Below are 21,423 nucleotides of genomic sequence, written 5' to 3' on the forward strand. Positions count from 1 at the left end.
CGAAAAAAGTACCTTTTGTGTGCGGCTTTTCATGTACATTAGAGTGTCGATATTGTGCCATCGATTTTTCGATAGCTTTTGGCATGAGCTTACGACATATCAAAAAAATCATTTTCGAGGCTCTCAAATTTCAGAAAATATCGATTGCTAAATCGACCCACCCTAATGTAAATAGTTATTGTTTAACAAAATATGTATATCGGTGCTAGGTAGAGAGATGTTTATGCATAACTATTGTTGTTTTATTCAATCTTCTGAAATACTTTTTGATCGTTACACACTATAAACATCCAAATACTCGTAGTTACATATCGTTACCTTAATAAAGAAAGGCCCAGATTATATGAATATCATATTTAGCCAAAAAAAAAACGAGTTAGGGACTTTCTATATTAAGTTAACGATATGCATCTCTATTTTATTGGTTTAGATGTTATGAAAGATATGAATGTGTGATTTTAAAGACTATAAACACAATAAACAATTGCCCAATTCACAATCGGTGTCGTAGCGTTGTATGTCGTAATTTTTTTTTATTAATATTTAGTTTTTGTTTCGAGAAATTTAGTGAAATTTAGAAAAATATTTATGACAAACAACTTACAACTCTACGACACTCATTGTGAATTGGGCAAATATTTATAAATCTTTAAGTCTTTTCATAAAAGTAAATCAATCTTTTTTTAAACTAAAGTATTTTTGTTTTTATACCCCCATGTAGAATATTTGGAGGAATGGCTTTCCTGATATGTATACAAAGATATGTTTAAAAATAATGGTGCTATGGTTAAACAAATGCCGGCTAAGTTAATGGGGGATGAATGTTTTCAGGCTAATGAACAAGTGGTTCAAGGACAGTAGACGTCCTTGCACCTAGAAAACATGCGTGTTTATTTTCCACCCCTTTTATGTAGGCACTACGTCGGATATAAACCCAAAATACAAGGCAAATAACACCACCAAGATACATGCCATTTTCGAACATAAACTTACTAAAGAGCTTGTTACCACTAACATTAATGGCAGTGGAGCAAGTGTCTGGTTGTGCACAACAAGAACGGTGGATGATGACGAAACTGAGGACTCCTTATGAAGTGATGGTGGATGAAGAGCTAAATATTTAGAGATTTCTACTGGTATTACTAGCTAGTGGTGGTAGTTCCAATCCTTGCAAAGAGAACACAAAAATATAAACAAATTAATAATAAAAATATGCAAAAAAAAAAAACACGAAACAAAAAACAGCTGATTTCAAAATAGTCAGCTGTTTTAGCAACACAGGTTTTAAACGTTCAAAATTTAAAACACACCTGCCTTTCCTTAATTCTTAAAATACCCATCTGCAGCAAAAATTTTGAAAATACTAATGGATAATTTTATGATCTCTAAAGCATGAGGATGCTGTCAAAAGAGAACGTGAAGAATTGAATGATAAATAAATGCTTTAAATGTGGATTCCATAATGTCAGCGACCTAAAACAACTGCAGGCAAGAAGCAAACATAAGGCGTTGTCCCGTATTTTAAAAGTACGTATAAAAAAACTTCCAGATGTTCAGACAACAAAAACAATCGTTGGTAGACGATGAACATTTTACAACTGCTGCCGAAAGGATATCACAAAGAAATCTATTGAAATAAACAAACACATAACCGCATTCGCATTCGCATTCACACTCACACACATATATATAGTATACTCTTTCATTATACATACATACATACATACATACATACATATGTATTATTGTTTTGAAATACATTCTACAAATACTTTTGTTAACGACATCTGGATCATTACTTCCACAGGTTTAACAAAATAAATGTTTACTAGTGAACGTATAACTTTTCTTTGTTTATCGTATAGGCGGTTTATATTGGAGATGGTTAATAGTTTTGTTTCTGTAGAACATTTGCTAATAGAAATGCTTCAATTTAAAGGATACATATTACTATTAACAAAAACAAAATGTTTTTAAAAATAAAACCACAGGATGAATGTATGTATTTACAAAATTCAGTTATTTAGTTTATAGCTGATATGATGAGATGTCGCGACATGTCGTCCTAAAAATTGTGTTAAGTTCCAGATCGCATTGTCTCATGATTCAGTCAAATTGGTCCATAAATATTTCGAGATATAAGTGAAAACATCAACACCTCGATCAAAATATTAATTAAGGTATTTACAGACGACAACAATAAGTATTAATATTTGTCAAAAACTCAAGTACAATATATACAATTTCATCGTCTAAACCATGATACAATAATTGTAGAAGGTAGCCCTATAACGTCACTTTGATTTTAATTTTTTTCATATTTTTTTAAATTTTTTTTTGTTTGATGTTACAAGAATTGTATAATTGAGAATTTATTTTCTACTGAGTGTACCTTACATTGTTGTATCATGGTCTAAACAAAAATTAGATTTTCAAAAAGTACAAATGATTTTTTTGATTTATGATTCAAGAATTTTTTATTTTCATATGTATCGGACATGTTTTTATGAATACAAATAAGGCGAAAAAATGGGGAAAAAATACAAAATAAAAATAAAGATTGCTGAAAAATACTATTTAAGACAAATACTTGAATTTTTTTTCATCAGCTGAATTTTAAGTGCGATAGAGCCAAAACAAAAGGACCTAAGGGTATGAAATTTATAATATTTAATATTTCTAATTTCTCAAAAATGTTTGGAAAAATAGGTACAACATATATGGATATGTGGAAATACGTTGACCCACCTCAGCGAACATCCGCTTTTAATAACATGATATATAAGTCGAACTCTCACTACTAAATTTTGTGACGATTGGTTCATAATTAGTTGTAGCTCCCATATATGGCCTACTTCTGAAAATCACTTTAACTAGCATAAATCTCGTAAAAAAAAAATTGGAATTCAAATAAAATTTAACACAAATACGTTATATATATACAAAAGTCATGTCACCAAATTTTATAACAATAGGTCCATAATTAGTCATAGCTCCCATACAAGGCCCACTTCCGAAAACCATTTTAACGCGTATAGATTTCTTAAAAATTTTGGTATTCAAATAAAATTTACACAGAAAACATGTCACCTAATTTTATGCCGATTGGTCCATAATTAGTCATAGCTCCCACATATTGCACATTTTAAAAGAAAACTGTTTATAATCATAAATATTCGTGATTCTTATGAAATTCTGAACCGATTTAACTTTCTCCGTATATTTCAAAATACAAGAAAACCAAATCCATGCGACCAAAAAACTTGTTGGTTGGTTACTTATAATGATTATGGAATACCTAACGAAAATAAAAACCTTTCATAATGTTACAGAAGACCAAAAAAAAATAAAAATCTTTAATGATTGTTATCAAAGACCAAAAAAAATAAAAATATTTTATAATTGTTATTAAAGACCTAAACTAATCGAGTCTCCATGGAATTTTTTTGCACGAATATAGTAGTACCATGTTCTTATCGGAGAAATCAGTCGATGGCAACCGAACTTCAGTTGCGTTCCAAGAGTGCAACGACAACGCAACTGAAGTTCGGTTGCAATCTATAATCGATCCAAAAATTATTTTTTTTTTAATTTTGACGAAGAATTATTGAAAATAATTAATGTAAACATTTTTGAAAAAAATCATTAAAGTTCTAATATATCGGTGGCCTTTATTCAAAAACCTTCTATCTTTGATCGACGAGTTCGATATATTGCAATATTGTTTTAATTTGATCTGTGTTTGGGGACCATTGAATTGTATTCGTTATTAAATATATTATTTAATTAATAGTTTACTAATATATTTAATAGCAATTTGTTCTTATTTGTATATATTCCCAGAGTGTTCAACATTGCACCGTTTTTCTAAATTTTTTATACATATGTACTCGATTTTATACGTAATTCGCATAAGTTTAAAATAACATTTAACACAGGTACATATTAATATTATGTAAATATTTGTGTATGTATTAGGGTATTCAATAAATCGGGTTTCTGGTTTAATCGTTTAATCGAGCAAATAATTAATCGAGGTTTAGATTTATTCGGTTAATTTAAAATTATTCAATTAACCGAATAATTTATATTTTCATTTTAAATTGAATTGAATACAACAACGAATTTTGTGTACAAAAACATAAAAAACAGCAAATAAGGTATTTGAGATAATTTTTGTAAACATATCGCCTATTTGCTGCAACAACGTCATAACTCAAAATCCGTGTTTTATGAACTGAGTAATACAAAATATTTTTAAAGTGCAAAAAAAGGAATTTCGGTTAATCGGTTAATCGACACAAATTAATCGGTTTATTTGTTATTTGAAAATCGGCAATTTCGGTTAACCGATTAACGGTTAATCGATTGAATACCCTAGTATGTATCTATGTAAGTATGTATGTGAGAAACTTAAATGACAGGAAATGTTGCAAGTAATTTTACGTGACTTAACAGGGAATTTACGATATTTATAAGATTTCCGTACCGATGGTAAAGCATTGTATGGGAAAATTGTCGATAAAATAAACTTAATAAGTGTTGACAAGATATAAGGTTACATCCATTATAGTAATATGAATATCAAAATAAATAAACGAAACTCTAATCAAAAACCATACATATATGTGTATGTATGATTATCCTTATAAAAGGATATCCAAAAAAAACATCTGTCTCTTAAAACTATTAAAGTACATTGAACTTAATAATTTTCGTGGGCAATAAATAAATATGTAGTATAAATTCCTAATTTCTTATTTGTATAAATAAAAAACAAACGTCACAGGTAAAAAAAATAATACCAGATGGCGTCAACATAAAATATACTCATACATATATGTATATGTATGTAGATACATATTTACGTATATACAGTCGAACACGATGACTCCGAATGTAATTATGAATGAACAATTCGTTTGAAAACTTTTGAATTGAATTTATTTGGTTCTTCCTTAATGTATGAAGCAAAAAGAAAACTTGAATTCAAGTCAAACATTACTGTGTTAATACAATTGAATTTTTGCCTTGAATTACAATGAAATTTAAGTCGAAAAAGATACTTTAATTCCAGCTTTGAGCCTCAAAAGTGATTATACACCAACAATTATTTGATTTTTTTTAAGATAATGAAAATTCTAGAATTTATCCTTCGATTAAAATTTTAAAGTCTTGGTTTGTTGGAGATTGGTTGTGAAAAAAAAAGATTTATATATGATTTTCATGATCTTAAAAAAATCAAAATAAATTCGCTGGTGTTTACTCACTTTTGAGGCTGTGTGTACTTTAATTATAATGCAATTTATTTTTATTTTGCAAAAATAATCCATATTTAATAATAGGTATTTAAATTCAAATCGGAGTGTAGTTACATTCTTGTAAGAATCTTAATTTCTGGTTTTCTTGGAACATTTTCAAGGTCTACTAGAATAATATGGATGCGCTTCTTCTACTTATATTCATTGAAATATTACATTCTGTGTGTTGTGTAAAAAAATTAAATAATTTTCTGAGGATTTGCTTATGAAATTTAATTTTGCCTGATAATTGCGAGCATTAGTTCCTCCGTTATTTTTTTTTTTTTTGTTAATTTTAATTATTTTTTGTTTGACAAAATTCGATTCAAGAAATTCAATTTGAATTCCAATTAAATGTCCAATACATGAATTTTTTGGGTTTCTGTTACATATGCTATGTCATAATTTGATCATAATACCATAAGTGAGACCACAAAAAAGTATTCACTATAGTCAGTATTCGTTATAGCCGTGTGCCTCTGTATATATACAGTGACGGACATTACAATAGAATAACTACCAATATTTCATTTAAAACCAGGAGCAATCATAAGGATTGGTGTGGGCCAGAAAATATAAAAAAATGGCAAAATGTGTAGTGGACGGACGAAACGACCATTAATTTAATTGGTAGTGATGATAAGACATGGGTTAGACGTCCAAAAAATGGCAAAAACCAAAAACGTTTAAACATGGTTGGGGAAATATTATTATGCTTTTCTTGGTATTGCGTTGGTCCAATTTATTGGATTAAAGAAAATATGGATAAGCACTTGTATGTAAATATTTTGGAGAATGTTATAAAGCCACATGCAGAATGGAATATGCCCTTAAAATGGCTTTTCCAGCAAGATAATGACCCAAAGCACACGTCAGGTCTTGCCAAAAAATGGTTTTTACCTGAAAAATTTAAAAACAAGGAAGAACTTTGTCAGAAAATTCAGGAAATATGGTATGCAATTTCCCGATCTACATGCGAAAGTTTGTTAAATTCAATCCCCAAAAGATTTGATGCTGTTATTAGAAATAATTGATATGCAACAAAATATTAAGAAAACAACGAATTCTTATGATGATTTTTTTATTTTTAATCATTTTAAGACTGATTGATTCTATTTGAAAGTCGCATATTTTATTTAGTCTTTTAGATTTGACATCGTTTTTAACATAAGAATGTGTTATTTTTTTATTTTATTTTTTTCTATTTATTGTTTACGTTATGAGCATTAATATATAATGAACAAATTTTTAAATGATATTTTGTAGTTTTACCGCTTTAATCGAATTCATATGTAGTGATTCTATTGTATTGTCCGTCACTGTATTTTCCATTATAATTGAGAAAATTATGAACATATGTACATATAAAGAATTTCTTTATTAAGAATTTTTTAGATTATGGAAGGTCAGGATCACTAACCTTTGAACAATAAAGGCAGACAAATACAACCGGAAAGCATTTCTTAATGTGGTTCAAACGTTGGCCAAACCTTACTAGAAAATGTCAGTGGTAGATTTCACCTTTCATACATTTAAATGTCATCGGAAACAAAATAATTCCTAACAAAGTATTACAATATTTTGATCGAAAACTTTTATCTAATTCAACCTATTTTCTTCAACAGTTATTACCAATAACTATCCGTGCCAAATGTTATTGTTCTTTAACGCCTGACGGTCATTTTCTGCCCATTTTTAATTCCAAAAATTAGTGATCAACAGGGACTATTTGGGGAAAATTGCATACTCCTTCCCTTTAGGCCCTATGGTGTCTTCAACAAACTTACAGAGGGACATAGCAAGTTTGTCTTAGAATTTTATAAAGACCCAGAATACATATAATTCTGTGAGTCTATGATCAATATTTACACGTGTTAGTAACACGGAATGACATAGCTGTATTAGGGTGGCCCTTAATAAACGAAAGTTGGATTTTGGCCATTCTCACCCCCCAGTTTGGTGAAAATTAGTAAAAAAAAAAATCATCCATAAAAAATTTTAGGTAAATCGGTTGGGGTTAAGACGTGCCGCAAGCCCTCTGAAGTTTTGAGATGCATTTACAAGGGGAAAAATGCATTTTTTCAGTTTTTGTAAAAATTTTGCCATTAAAAAATTACTTTTCCAATTTAATTTAAAAAGAAGAGAAATGTGTACGCAATTGTCGTTCTAATGAAACATAAAAAACAGAAATTGGTCAAAAAATGTTAAAGTTATTAAAAATTCGCCTGGCCATTAACGTGTCTCAGGCAACTAGAACAAGAAAGGTAGGAACAAAATTAATATATTTTCATAAATATTAAAATAAAAGCTCATTTTTACTTAAAATATGTCCATATTTACTTGTATATGAGTTTTTGTCTTCGTAGGATACCGTTAACCTATTCTTAGGTATGAACAAAAAAATAAAATTTTTAACGGCAGTTTCAATTCCCTATTATATCGAGCTTCCTTTCCTTGATTAAACGCTATTGGCCAAGTTAGCAAATTTAGATATTTTGAGTTTTTATATAAAAAATCGATTTTTGTTCAGAAATATGAGTGATCACAGATCGAGTTCCTTTTCTTGATTAAACTCTTATTTGCTAAGTTATTAGAGAATTTAGATATTTTGAGTTTTTATATAAAAAATCGATTTTTGGCTAGAAATATGAGGGATCACAGATCGAGCTCCTTTTCTTGATTAAACGCTTATTGGCCAAGTTATTAGCGAATTTAGATATTTTGAGTTTTAATATAAAAAATCGATTTTTGGCTAGAAATATGAGTGATCACAGATCGAGTTCCTTTTCTTGATTAAACGCTTATTAGCCAAGTTATTAGCAAATTTAGATATTTTGAGTTTTTATATAAAAAATCGATTTTTGGCTAGAAATAGTGATCACAGATCGAGCTTCCTTTCCTTGATTAAACGCAAGTTATTAGCGAATTTAGATATTTTGAGTTTTTTTATAAAAAATCGATCTTTGTTCAGAAATATGAGTGATCACAGATCAAGCTCCTTTTCTTGATTAAACGCTTATTGGCCAAGTTATTAGAGGATTTAGATATTTTGAGTTTTAATATAAAAAATCGATTTTTGGCTAGAAATATGAGTGATCACAGATCGAGTTCCTTTTCTTGATTAAACGCTTATTGGCCAAGTTATTAGCAAATTTAGATATTTTGAGTTTTTATATAAAAAATCGATTTTTGGCTAGAAATAGTGATCACAGATCGAGCTTCTTTCCTTGATTAAACGCTATTGGCCAAGTTATTAGCGAATTTAGATATTTTGAGTTTTTTTATAAAAAATCGATCTTTGTTCAGAAATATGAGTGATCACAGATCAAGCTCCTTTTCTTGATTAAACGCTTATTGGCCAAGTTATTAGAGGATTTAGATATTTTGAGTTTTAATATAAAAAATCGATTTTTGGCTAAATATGAGTGATCACAGATCGAGTTCCTTTTCTTGATTAAACGCTTATTGGCCAAGTTATTAGCGAATTTAGATATTTTGAGTTTTTATATAAAAAATCGCTTTTTGTTCAGAAATATGAGTGATCACAGATCGATTTGCTTTTCTTGATTAAACGCTTATTTGCCAAGTTATTAGCGAATTTAGATATTTTGAGTTTTTATATAAAAAATCGATTTTTGGCTAGAAATATGAGTGATCACAGATCGAGCTCCTTTTCTTGATTAAACGCTTATTGGCCATGTTATTAGCGAATTTAGATATTTTGAGTTTTTTATAAAAAATCGATCTTTGTTCAGAAATATGAGTGATCACAGATCAAGCTCCTTTTCTTGTTATTAGAGGATTTAGATATTTTGAGTTTTTATATAAAAAATCGATTTTTGGCTAGAAATATGAGTGATCAAAGATCGTGCTTCTTTTCTTGATTAAACGCTTATTGGCCAAGTTATTAGAGAATTTAGATATTTTGAGTTTTTATATAAAAAAAATGATTTTTGGTCAGAAATATGAGTGATCACAGATCGAATTCCTTTTCTTGATTAAACGCTTATTGTCCAAGTTATTAGAAAATTTAGATATTTTGAGTTTTAATATAAAAAATCGATTTTTGGCTAGAAATATGAGTGATCACAGATCGAGTTCCTTTTCTTGATTAAACTCTTATTTGCCAAGTTATTAGAGAATTTAGATATTTTGAGTTTTTATATAAAAAATCGATTTTTGGCTAGAAATATGAGTGATCACAGATCGAGTTCCTTTTCTTGATTAAACGCTTATTGGCCAAGTTATTAGCGAATTTAGATATTTTGAGTTTTTATATAAAAAATCGATTTTTGGCTAGAAATATGAGTGATCACAGATCGAGCTCCTTTTCTTGATTAAACGCTTATTGGCCATGTTATTAGCGAATTTAGATATTTTGAGTTTTTTATAAAAAATCGATCTTTGTTCAGAAATATGAGTGATCACAGATCAAGCTCCTTTTCTTGTTATTAGAGGATTTAGATATTTTGAGTTTTTATATAAAAAATCGATTTTTGGCTAGAAATATGAGTGATCAAAGATCGTGCTTCTTTTCTTGATTAAACGCTTATTGGCCAAGTTATTACAGAATTTAGATATTTTGAGTTTTTATATAAAAAAAATGATTTTTGGTCAGAAATATGAGTGATCACAGATCGAATTCCTTTTCTTGATTAAACGCTTATTGTCCAAGTTATTAGAAAATTTAGATATTTTGAGTTTTAATATAAAAAATCGATTTTTGGCTAGAAATATGAGTGATCACAGATCGAGTTCCTTTTCTTGATTAAACTCTTATTTGCCAAGTTATTAGAGAATTTAGATATTTTGAGTTTTTATATAAAAAATCGATTTTTGGCTAGAAATATGAGGGATCACAGATCGAGCTCCTTTTCTTGATTAAACGCTTATTGGCCAAGTTATTAGCGAATTTAGATATTTTGAGTTTTAATATAAAAAATCGATTTTTGGCTAGAAATATGAGTGATCACAGATCGAGTTCCTTTTCTTGATTAAACGCTTATTGGCCAAGTTATTAGCGAATTTAGATATTTTGAGTTTTTATATAAAAAATCGATTTTTGGCTAGAAATATGAGTGATCACAGATCGAGTTCCTTTTCTTGATTAAACGCTTATTGGCCAAGTTATTAGCGAATTTAGATATTTTGAGTTTTTATATAAAAAATCGATTTTTGTTCAGAAATATGAGTGATCACAGATCGAACTCCTTTTCTTGATTCAACGCTTATTGGCGAATTTAGATATTTTGAGTTTTTATATAAAAAATCGAATTTTGGTCAGAAATATGAGACAGACCGAACTCCTTTTCTAGATTCAACGCTTATTGGCCAAGTTATTAGCGAATTCAGATATTTTGAGTTTTTATATAAAAAATCGATCTTTGTTCAGAAATATGAGTGATCACCAGGGAAACCAAAATATGCAAATGCATGTTTTTTCTGGTGAGTCTAATGAGCACATGGATAAGATATTTACACGTTTCAGAACTATTTAAGAATTTTGGCATCGATTTGTTAGTGCATATTTTTGCATATTTTACACTTAAATACATATTTTTGCATATATTTGTTTTAAGAGCATATTTATGTCATATTTTGCGTTTTTAGAGCATATTTTACTGTTTAATAGCATATTTTGAGTTTATCAAAAACAAATTTTGTCTTACTTATTTTTCGCTGTTGTGTTACAGGTTTTTACTTCCTTTGTTTAAAATTCAAAATTGAAAAATAGATGGCTTTTCACCAAAAAAAATTTAAAAAACAGAAATTTTTTTTTTAAATTTAAAATAACAATTCGAAAAATTTTTTTATCCAAAAAATGAAAAAACTGAAAAAAAATGTTCAAGGCGTATTAATCAGGTGAGAGCGTCTCGGCAACAAACACAACAAGACAATATTTTTTATTTGTCAAGAGATTGAGAATGTCAAAACAGAAAAATTAAAAAAAAAATAAATAAATTACTGGTAATTTTTTATAAATGCGTCGAACGTGAATAAAAAGCTTAGTGATTACAATATAACTTTTAAACTATCCATTTAACAGTGTCCATCTGTTTGTGTAAAACTGTAGCAAGTCCAAAATATACAAACTAATTCTTGTAAGGAGTTTGTAATGAAAATCAGCATTTAGCTTTGTCTGTCTGTTTAAAATACTCACAAGTCCAAAATACACAACCTAATTCGCGAAAGGAGTTCTAAGCATTAAGCTGTATATGTAAAATACTCGCAAATCCAAAATACACAACTTGTTTAATTGATTTTCATAAATTTATTTGAATAATTTTTCGTTTTTTATTTTTTCAATTTAAATATTATAAATGTCAACCACAAAGAGTAAACAACTATTTGACACTTTCAAACTCAATATAAATAAACAAACAATAAATCAGCTGTGCTAGTAACTTCACCTTATTGAATACACCTTGAAAATGTTCAAGTAAAAAAAAAAAAAAATTTTCCAAAAAATTTAAAAAACTGAAAAAAATTTTTGTTCACCTAAAAATATTTAAATTTTGTATTTTGAAGTATAATTAGGTGAAGGGTATATAAGATTCGGCATAGCCGAATATAGCTCTCTTACTTGTTTTAATATAAAATAAGCACTATTTTAATAATAGCTCCATCTAAATATCAAATTTTAGTTCTAATTCAAACTTAACCGTTCTAAGTGTTAAAGAAATATTGTCTTTTAAATTTGCTCCTGTAACATCAGTTGACGTCGAAAGAACATTTTCTATGTATAAAAATGTTTTCAGATCCAATAGACAACGATTTTTATTTGAAAATTTAAGTAAATTTTTTGTGGTTAAAAATTATGTAAAAGTTTGTTTTTTTAAGAGCATATTTTTTAAATTTTAAGAGCATATTTTAAAGTTTTTACTGCATATTTAAAGCGCCTAAAACGCTTTTTTTGGAGCATATTTCCGGTTTCCCTGGTGATCACAGATCAAGCTCCTTTTCTTGATTAAACGCTTATTGGCCAAGTTATTAGAGAATTTAGATATTTTGAGTTTTTATATAAAAAATTTTGGCTAGAAATATGAGTGATCACAGATCGAACTTCTTCTCTTGATTAAACTCTTATTGGCCAAGATATTAGCGAATTTAGATATTTTGAGTTTTTATATAAAAAAATAAATTTTTGTTCAGAAATATGATCACTGATCGAGGTCCTTTTCTTGATTAAACGCTTAATGGCCAAGTTATTAGCGAATTTAGATATTTTGAGTTTTTATATAAAAAATTTTGGTCAGAAGTATGAGTGATCACAGAGCGAGCCAATTAGATAAATCAAAAAAAGTGGGCGTAAAAGTATGCGTGGTCAATTTTTCATTCCGTAAAAACCTAAGTTGGGCTATGACCAACATTTAAAAAAAAAAATTTGTCTAAATCGGTCCGGCCGTTCTCTACTGATGCAATTACCAACGAACGACATTTGATTTTAATTTATATAGATTCGAAGAGAATACGAAATTAAATAAATTATAAATACTTAAAGATTTCTGAATAAACATTTATGATTAATTATTAATTAATTTTAGCCAGCATAAAAAAAAAAGTATTTCACGTCGGCATTCCAAAGAAGATTTTTGGCAAACAAAACTCAAATTGAAAATTGGTGGAGACCATAAAACTGTAGGAAGTTCTTGGATGATTTATTTTACACTCAGAATTATCTTCTGTCGTCTTTTATTACAATCGCAGCATATTTAACACATTTTAGAGCTTTCAGACGATATTCCGATAGGATATTTCAATGGCCAAATTTTTAATTTTTTTCTTATTTTGGCTTCGCATTAACTAGAAGTATTGAATATGTATTGAAATAATTTTATTTTTTTTAATTTTAGATAGGTATCTTTATTCAGGATTATTTGTAATATGTACATATATGAGTAGATGTGATGCAAAACTCGTTCATTGCAAAAATTAAAAAAAATCGAGATAACCATTGATTCTGGCAGCCCTTTTGGGGCTTTATGGTAATCAATATAGAGATTGTATAGGATGCATGTGCTTTTCTATATTTTTACATGACTTAAAATTGCAATTAGCAGCAATAGTCATTTTCAAAACTCTCTCATTACATATTCCGTAGCAAAACTCGATGGTTCAATTGTGTTAATTATTCTATTTGAAGTGTGCTTATTTCTAAATTGTCAATATCTTAATTACTTCTGTACTGAAAGCACCAAAACAAATTTAAATTTAAAAAAAAAATTAAAATGATTCGAAATTTTTTTTTCCAAAAAATTAAAAAAAAACAACTTTAAAATTTGTATTTTGAAGTTTAATTTGGCGAAGGGTATATAAGATTCGGCACAGCGAAATATAGCTCTCTTACTTGTTTTTATATAGAGTTTGATATAAATGCGTACCGGCGAATATTTTTTATATGTGTAGTTTGACATTATCGCGTGCTATTTCTTTAATTAGCTGTGCTGGGGATGTTACCTTATTAAATTCACCTTGGTTGGGACTGTTAGCCAATTAGAGTTGTGCCGCTTTGAACTAAAACGCTCTTTTTTAGTGATTCAGTTAAAAAGTTATACTACGCCTACAAAACAATTACAAAAACAACCCTGTAGTACATAAAATAGTCGATTGATAAAAAAACACTAATTATAAATTAACTATTTTGCAAATGACTACAAATTGGTTTAAATCTCATTCAGATATCAACCAAACATATTGCAAAAAATCAAAAAAGCACACATAAGATGTAAATAAAAGCAAAATAAGAAAATCTAAAAAAGAATGAAACAAAAGAAGCAAGTCATGAAGTCTAATGTCACTTGTCAATCAAAGCAAACAAGATCTTTGAGGTAAAGAGTGCTAAATTTTAATAGAATTATCAAAAAAGAGAACATAATAACATTTAAATATTGAAGGTTTGTAATAATATTGTAAAATAGTTCATTAAAAATTATAATAAATAAATATACAGTAAGAGGCTTTTAATGCAAAAGTATAAACCGATTATTAATAACCAATATTTTAATTAACTGCAAATTGGTGAAAAATAAGTAATTTGTAGTCAAGTAATGCGCATTCATTATAAGATGGTGACGATAGTACAGGTGATTATTGATTGGATATCAACAAAACAACTTTGTCAGTTCCAGCCCAAGGTATATTAATTATAATTAATATACCTTGTTCCAGCCCAAGGCAAATTTATTTACAGGTATAGCCAATTTTACAACAAATACAACTTTACCAAACAGCTAAACAACAGCAGACTGCAAAAATCAAAAACAGGGGTGAAAATAAATACGTGAAATTTACTTTCATTAAGTACTCCATTCACTTTTATATTATCAATTATTCACTTGTCTACTATTTTATATTTTTTATTAAAAGAAACAAAAACGTTAATTTAAATTAATAAAGAAATGTAAACAAACTTTGACAGCTAGAAGTGAAAAAACAAATCGAGCAAAAAATAGTCAGCTGGCTTTTCGACGTCACCTTATTAGATACTCCTTGTTCCAGCCAACATAAACAAATTACATGTGGTTTTTATAAAATCAGCTGATTTTATGCGCTCACCTTGAGAATACACCTTACCCCCATTTTCTCAATATCTGGTTATCGTTTTTCGTAACGATAAACCTCCGATTAACATTTTTTTTGTATGAGAACTGTCACTTTATCGTCACGATAAAAAATAACCAGAGATTGGGAAAATGGGGGTTAGAATATAATGAATACGTCTTGGGTATAAATTTTTAAATCTGCCTTGGCTATCTATATACAGTTGCGAACAAAATAATAGCAGTAGCACGAAATTTTGAAATATTTTAACTTTTTTCACAGTGTACTGTGTTTGACATACAAAAGAGAGTGGACGTCGAATATATTAACTACAGCCTGAACTTCCAAATAAAACCAGTTTAAACCCTCCAGTTCACAAAATATTGCTATATTTGCTTGTAAACCAGTCGGCATTCAGCGTACTCCAAACAACTACCACTATGTATTTTTGTTAATAGTGGCTTTTTCCTTGGACTTCGTTCTGAGAAGTTTGCATTTAGAAATCATCTGCTTACTGTCATATCAACAACTTCTAAATTTCATTAGGTTTTTATTTGCTTGACAGATTAAATGGATTGCATTTGATGATTCTGATGATATTTCAATCGTTCTGAGGTGCAGTTTTCCGTTTGCAGTTCCTATTTTTTTCTTTCTATTCAATAGCGTTTGATATAAAGTTGAATATATGGAAAAGATTTTCCTTATTTTTTTAACTTTAAAGTTAATTTTCGCTAAGCAATGGTGTTATGTATTGCGCAACCCCCTAAAACAGGAATTATATAAAAAAGAACTATATTTAACATTAAAAATACAATAAATTCAGCATATTTAACTAAATTTTACTTTAATCTTAAAAAATATTTGACTTCTTTAAAAAAAAAAATAATTCAATAATCCGGCACTGCTATTTCAATGTTAATAAAAAATACATATTGTCATATATAAGAGCGTCTATTTCCGAAATTATCATTATTTTTACAAAAAGAATATCTCACAAAAAATGTACAGGCTTGACCGATTATGGATAAACAAAATTTTAAGTTTAAAATTTTTAAAGACATTGTACGCCGTTTCAAAAAAATTTCTTAGTGGTACTGCTATTTTCTTGTTCGTAACTGTACATACATATCGTTAACTAAAATGCAAAAAGGCGTAAGTAACAAAAATATAATTTTACAGGAGAAGCAAAAACCTTTGTAAAATGAAAACTATAACATGTTTAACGAAGTTTTTTCGAATTTAACTTTAAGTACACTGACAAATTTTTGATCGAAGAAGTTTAAAATTTTGCCAAGACATGTAGTTTAATGGCATTTATATAATAATCAATCAAAAACTCGATTTTGAATTTTTTGTTAGTTACGCCTTTTTGCATTTTAGCTAACGATATATAAAAATTAAATGGTCCATGTATGGAATGGCATCACGTGAGAACGTCTGGAGCGATTTGGCTGATTTTTTTTTATTCGATTCGAAATTTTCAGGAGATGGTGTTTGTAAAGACAAAATTCGAAAATTTTAATTTTTAATATATTACCACCTTTCATTTTTCTTAATAAGAAACATTTTTTTGAGAAACTTGAAGAACTAACATTAGTAAATATCTACCGAGCGATGCCGGGCGGTCAGCTAGTAATGATTAAATACAACAGAATGACGTTATGGGTTTTTTGACATAAACAGGTTATTTTCTACTGAAAAATTTTATGCGAAATCCTGAGAAAGAAATATAATTTGGTCGAAAAAGACTAGTTTATAACAAAACTAATCACTTTGGGATGTTTCGAACTGCATATACGTTTGCTCTGATTTAGGTCTTCACAGATATTGGTATTTTTTAAACAAAAATTTGGTACAAAACTTTAATGAGTGGCAACGTTGAAGAGAAATGGAATTCGACCTAGACGGCAACATTGATATCTATGCGAAAATATCAGACTGAAAGAAAAAATCGAATAAGATGTAAAAATTCGGTAAAGAAACAACAATGTCTAATGAGATTAATTTCAGCAAACTATACGATAAGAAGAAGCACATGAAATATATACATATTATTTTAAACAAAATGCATTTAACAAGAACGACAAATTTAAAACTGTGTTAATTTCCAAAATTGCAGAATCGATTTTTCATTCTTTGTTACTTATGAAAATGGCAGAATATGAAAAATTGCAGAAAACTTCGTTGATAATAGAGCTTGGGGTTTGTTTATGTATTATTAAAATTTTACTTACCGAAATTTCATATTTTTTCTAATTGTACATATATCTTTTCACTAGTAAGTTTTATTTAACTTTTTTTCAACATAGATTATATATAAGACACATTTTATTATTTTAATCAACACATTTGTTATGAGTCCACTAAACATGTAAGTACATACAAGAAATTATTTGATTTTTTGTTCAATAAAAGAACTTGCATTTAATGAAAAAAGGTGGCATTTAAACACAGCATACAATTTTTTTGCATTTCGACTATTTTTTACATGACTTTCTATGCAAAAACGAGACAAAATTAAAAATTTACAATTTACACAAGTGAATCAAAAACTTTATCCAGCTTGATTACAAAATTATTTCTGTCTATTGTGTACACTGGTGTACGTGACGAGAAAATGAATTATTCACAATAGCTGTTTATGTATATATGTGATGAACCCACTGTGAATGACTGAGGAAAAAAATATATGTATGCAGATACCTAAACAGTCATTTATCCTTTCACTTTACTAACATTCATTATCTTTTAAATAAATTCACTAACAAATTATTAATCATATATAAAATACCGATTAACGCAATATTTAAACAAGTGTTTTTCTATAATTTTGCAATTTTTGACGACAAATTTTCAGACGGTCGTATTTTTTATTAGCTTTGTGGTACAATAAAGTTGTAAAAGTATTGGGTATTTGTATACCGAGTACTCAACACTATTTTTCCAAGTACTCAATAAGAAAAATCAACTACTCAATTCTTTAGGGGGTCTGCAAAAAAGGAAAAATATCGTTAAGACTAAAAAATATATAATTATTGCAATTACAGTTGTGTCCGATATTGACATACACTTTAAATACACTTTCAGCGCAAAATAAAAATTAAATAGAATTCCCGCTATTGATGTTAACACCACACAATCAAAAACAAAATGCATGCTTGACGAGTCATCCTGCAAGTGTACACCAAACCATCATACCATTTTGATAGTGTATGTTGTATTGGTAGTATATATTGATTGATGATGGTATTTCAATCAACTCGATTATAAAAACCAAAAATTTGCATTTTCATTATTTAAAATTATTATCGAATATACGGTAACGGTAGTCAAGTTGATTGTATTTAAGGGGTAATGACAGTTTAGCGGTAACGGTAGCCACTCTTGGCTTGGCATACCGGTAACACTGATACCATAGCAACTAATTGTTTGGTTTTAATTAAAAAATCTAAAATAGTTTTTTTTTTTAACACAACTTATAGAAAAAACTTCTTGTCTCCGATCTTCAATTAAATTACTTATAGGTTAAAAATCCATGACTTTAAAGTTTAAACTATTGTGGTGCGAATTTAATACTTTTAATAAAAACATTTACATGTTTAAGCCCGGATATTAAAAGTTATATAGAAAAACAAAATGTGATTATTGAAATTAGACAGAATATTGTATAACCACGTATAATATTATGTAAATATTTGATTAATCGTCCCCTCAATAAAGCAATAGTGCAATAGCATATACACCATTATTTTTTATTTCATAATATGAATATACATTACTTTTGTTCTAGATGTCTACTAACACAAAAATTTTAAAATCAATTATTTCGAAATGGCAAAAAAATTATACACTATTGATTTATTAAGGGGATGAAATCATCCTTGAATTTTAGAATTTTTTATTGTTAATAACTGTTTGCCGGTGTGGGTAGATTTGGCGGGACGCACATATTGGGTTTTTACCAAAATTGTAACTACTTCAGGTCACCTATTTATGCTGAGATGTATTATAAAAATAATTTATGTATTCGATGAGTCCAATTTTATTCTTATCATCTAAACGTAATTGATGCAAATTTTGGAGTCAATCAGAAATGGAAACATATACCGGAAGTCAATTAAGTGTCTGAACATAGGTATAAGTGCGACTTGTTTTTTATTATAAATTGAACAGTGTATCCAGAAAAAGTGGACTTAGCTAAGGGATTTATCCTATATATTTAATACAATTAGATAATTTAATTTGACAAAAATAAGTTGAAAACAATTTTTGTATAATATAACGGAGACTTAAATTAAAATGGCGTATACAACACGTTCAAATTTTAAACATAATCACTATTTTGCTTGTTGTAAGACAGCTTTCGAGGAAGGTAGAGGCTATCGTTCGAAATCTGCCAATCCGCCATCATCATTGTTGTCATTGTATTCAGCTCCAATATCAGGGATTAAAACACGACATGTTCCACCATTTTCAATACAATCACAACAAAAGAATACAGTAGTAGCAAGTGGGCCTTTAGATTATTCTTCCGAAACTGCAAGTGAGCGAGGAAAAACGAAAAGTAAGTTATGGATTGTAATATTTAAAAAACAATAATCAACAATTAAATACTGTTTATTTAAGTTATTAAGTTATCGCTTTCTAATGTCGGTTCAAGTTATTGTTCAAAAAACTTTCATCACAGCAACTCCTTTCGCATGTATTTCGATCGCGGAGATCTGCCAATCAAAATGGAATACTTGTGTGGTGGTGACAAAATTGGCTGGACCGTAAGTAGTTTCATAAAACAATTAAATTTCCTTAAAAAGTATTTTGTAGCGGTTGTAAAAAAATGTTTTATAGGCCTATGGTAGATCCGAATTTCTAAGGCGTTATTTGGAAAAGTATTTGAATTGCCTTTCATTTGATAACAATATCGTCTATGTACATGACTTAGTAATCGAGATATAGGTCAGAAAATCGAGGTAGTCGTGATTTTCCGTTTATAACTCAGCCATTTATGGTCCGATTTTCCGGATTATAAATAGCGAATCGAGTTTAAGTTTTTTAGGACTACTCTATAAAACATAAAAAATTTAAGTGTTCTTATTATTTTGTCCATAACGGCATATGTACTTACAGGTGGATATAGAAAAATTGGATTATAGTTTATATCTTCCTTTGTTTTTTGATGGTCTTTGTGAAATTGAACATCCATACAAAACATATGCCAGGCAAGGTGTTTCAGATCTTTTATTAGCAGGAGGCGAAAAAGTACATGCTGTCATACCACAGTTAATATTGCCATTAAAGAGTAAGTAAACTTATTTAAAAATGTGGACATCGGACAATTTGTTCTCAATATATAGGTGATGCCAAACAATAACAGTATGATTGCTGTATAATACATTTTCATCACATGTGAAAAACCTTATGTTACAGGACATTTTTGTCCTCGAATCCATCCCGTTTAATACTAATATACATGTTTCTTTATTTACATGCAGATGCCTTAAGTACAAAAAATTTGGAAGTGATGTGTACAACATTGAAAATTATACAACAGTTGGTGTTGTCATCGGATCTGGTGGGACCAGCATTAGTACCGTTTTATCGACAGTTATTGCCAATGTTTAATGCTTATAAAGTCAAGAATTGTAAGTTTTACATTAAAAATTTTTAATTCATGATATTTTTTAATACGTTATTATATATAGTGAACTGTGGAGATGAAATTGATTACACTCAAAAGAAAAACATGAATTTGGGGGATTTAATTGATGAAACACTTCAAATTTTAGAAATACATGGTGGCGAAGATGCTTTTATTAATATCAAGTACATGGTTCCTACGTACGAATCTTGCTATTTAAACTAATGATTATTTTAAATTGTTTTTTAATTAAACTAAAATTCCATACTTACATTTGACCAACTCACAGAAAAAAGTGATTGATTCCTACGTCTCCCAAAATATTTTGGGTGATATTTTGATGATAACCGTTCAAAAAAAGCATTTATACTTTTTTCAAAATATTTTCATCATTTGAAAGGGATCTCCCAGCCGCATACAACACTATATGTATTTGGTTTCCTTTAATATAGAGATATTTCGTAATTTATACGACTTTTCAAGGATTTTTTATCAAAATTATTACTATTTCGTCCCCTTAATAAAACAATAGTGTATAATTTGTTTGCCATTTCGAAATAATTGAAATGTGGTAAACATCATGTTTCAAACATGGTCAATATGGGTACCAAAGTATTTGTTTTGATAAGTGGATACTCGTAGTGCATAAACAAATTGGAATTTTGCAAAATTTGTGCATTTTTCGTGGTACTGAAGAGTAAACTTTGGAGTTAATCCAGCTCAAAAGTTTTTTTTATTTTCAACATGATATATGGATGAAAATGGGGCTGAAAATTAAAAGAATTTATTACAACAACGCGTTAAAAAATTGATTTGCGTCAGCTAAATAAAACAATAATTTTGATACCCATATTGACCATGTATAAAACTTAACTTAACTGTGCGACAACATGCAAACTCCCAATAAACCATACATATACAGCGATGTGTGCAGGTGGAAGAGAATTT

General features: G+C 28.6%; 2 protein-coding genes across 4 annotated transcripts in view; one reads left to right on the forward strand and one right to left on the reverse strand.

The window, feature by feature from the left end:
• The window catches only part of LOC135962181 (probable lysine-specific demethylase 4B), a 42,492-nt gene extending 24,897 nt beyond the window's left edge, over positions 1-17,595 (reverse strand). Inside the window, exon 1 of one of the 3 annotated variants that reach the window (XM_065513958.1) lies at positions 17,075-17,582. The gene's annotated coding sequence lies outside the window, so the exon portion shown is untranslated. Of the gene's footprint in view, positions 1-17,074 lie in introns of all 3 variants that reach the window. The other 2 variants (XM_065513957.1, XM_065513959.1) reach the window with 2 other exon arrangements.
• Positions 17,596-19,101: 1,506 nt separating this feature from the next.
• On the forward strand, positions 19,102-20,700 carry LOC135961827 (parkin coregulated gene protein homolog). The gene is given in 5 exon segments (XM_065513446.1): positions 19,102-19,465; positions 19,501-19,612; positions 19,965-20,136; positions 20,330-20,479; positions 20,540-20,700. Coding segments are annotated over 5 exon segments (921 nt in total). The 5' UTR covers positions 19,102-19,139.
• The last annotated feature ends 723 nt before the right edge of the window (positions 20,701-21,423 follow it).

This window comes from Calliphora vicina, chromosome 5, assembly GCF_958450345.1.
Source record: "Calliphora vicina chromosome 5, idCalVici1.1, whole genome shotgun sequence".
Classification (NCBI taxonomy): Eukaryota; Metazoa; Arthropoda; class Insecta; order Diptera; family Calliphoridae; genus Calliphora; species Calliphora vicina.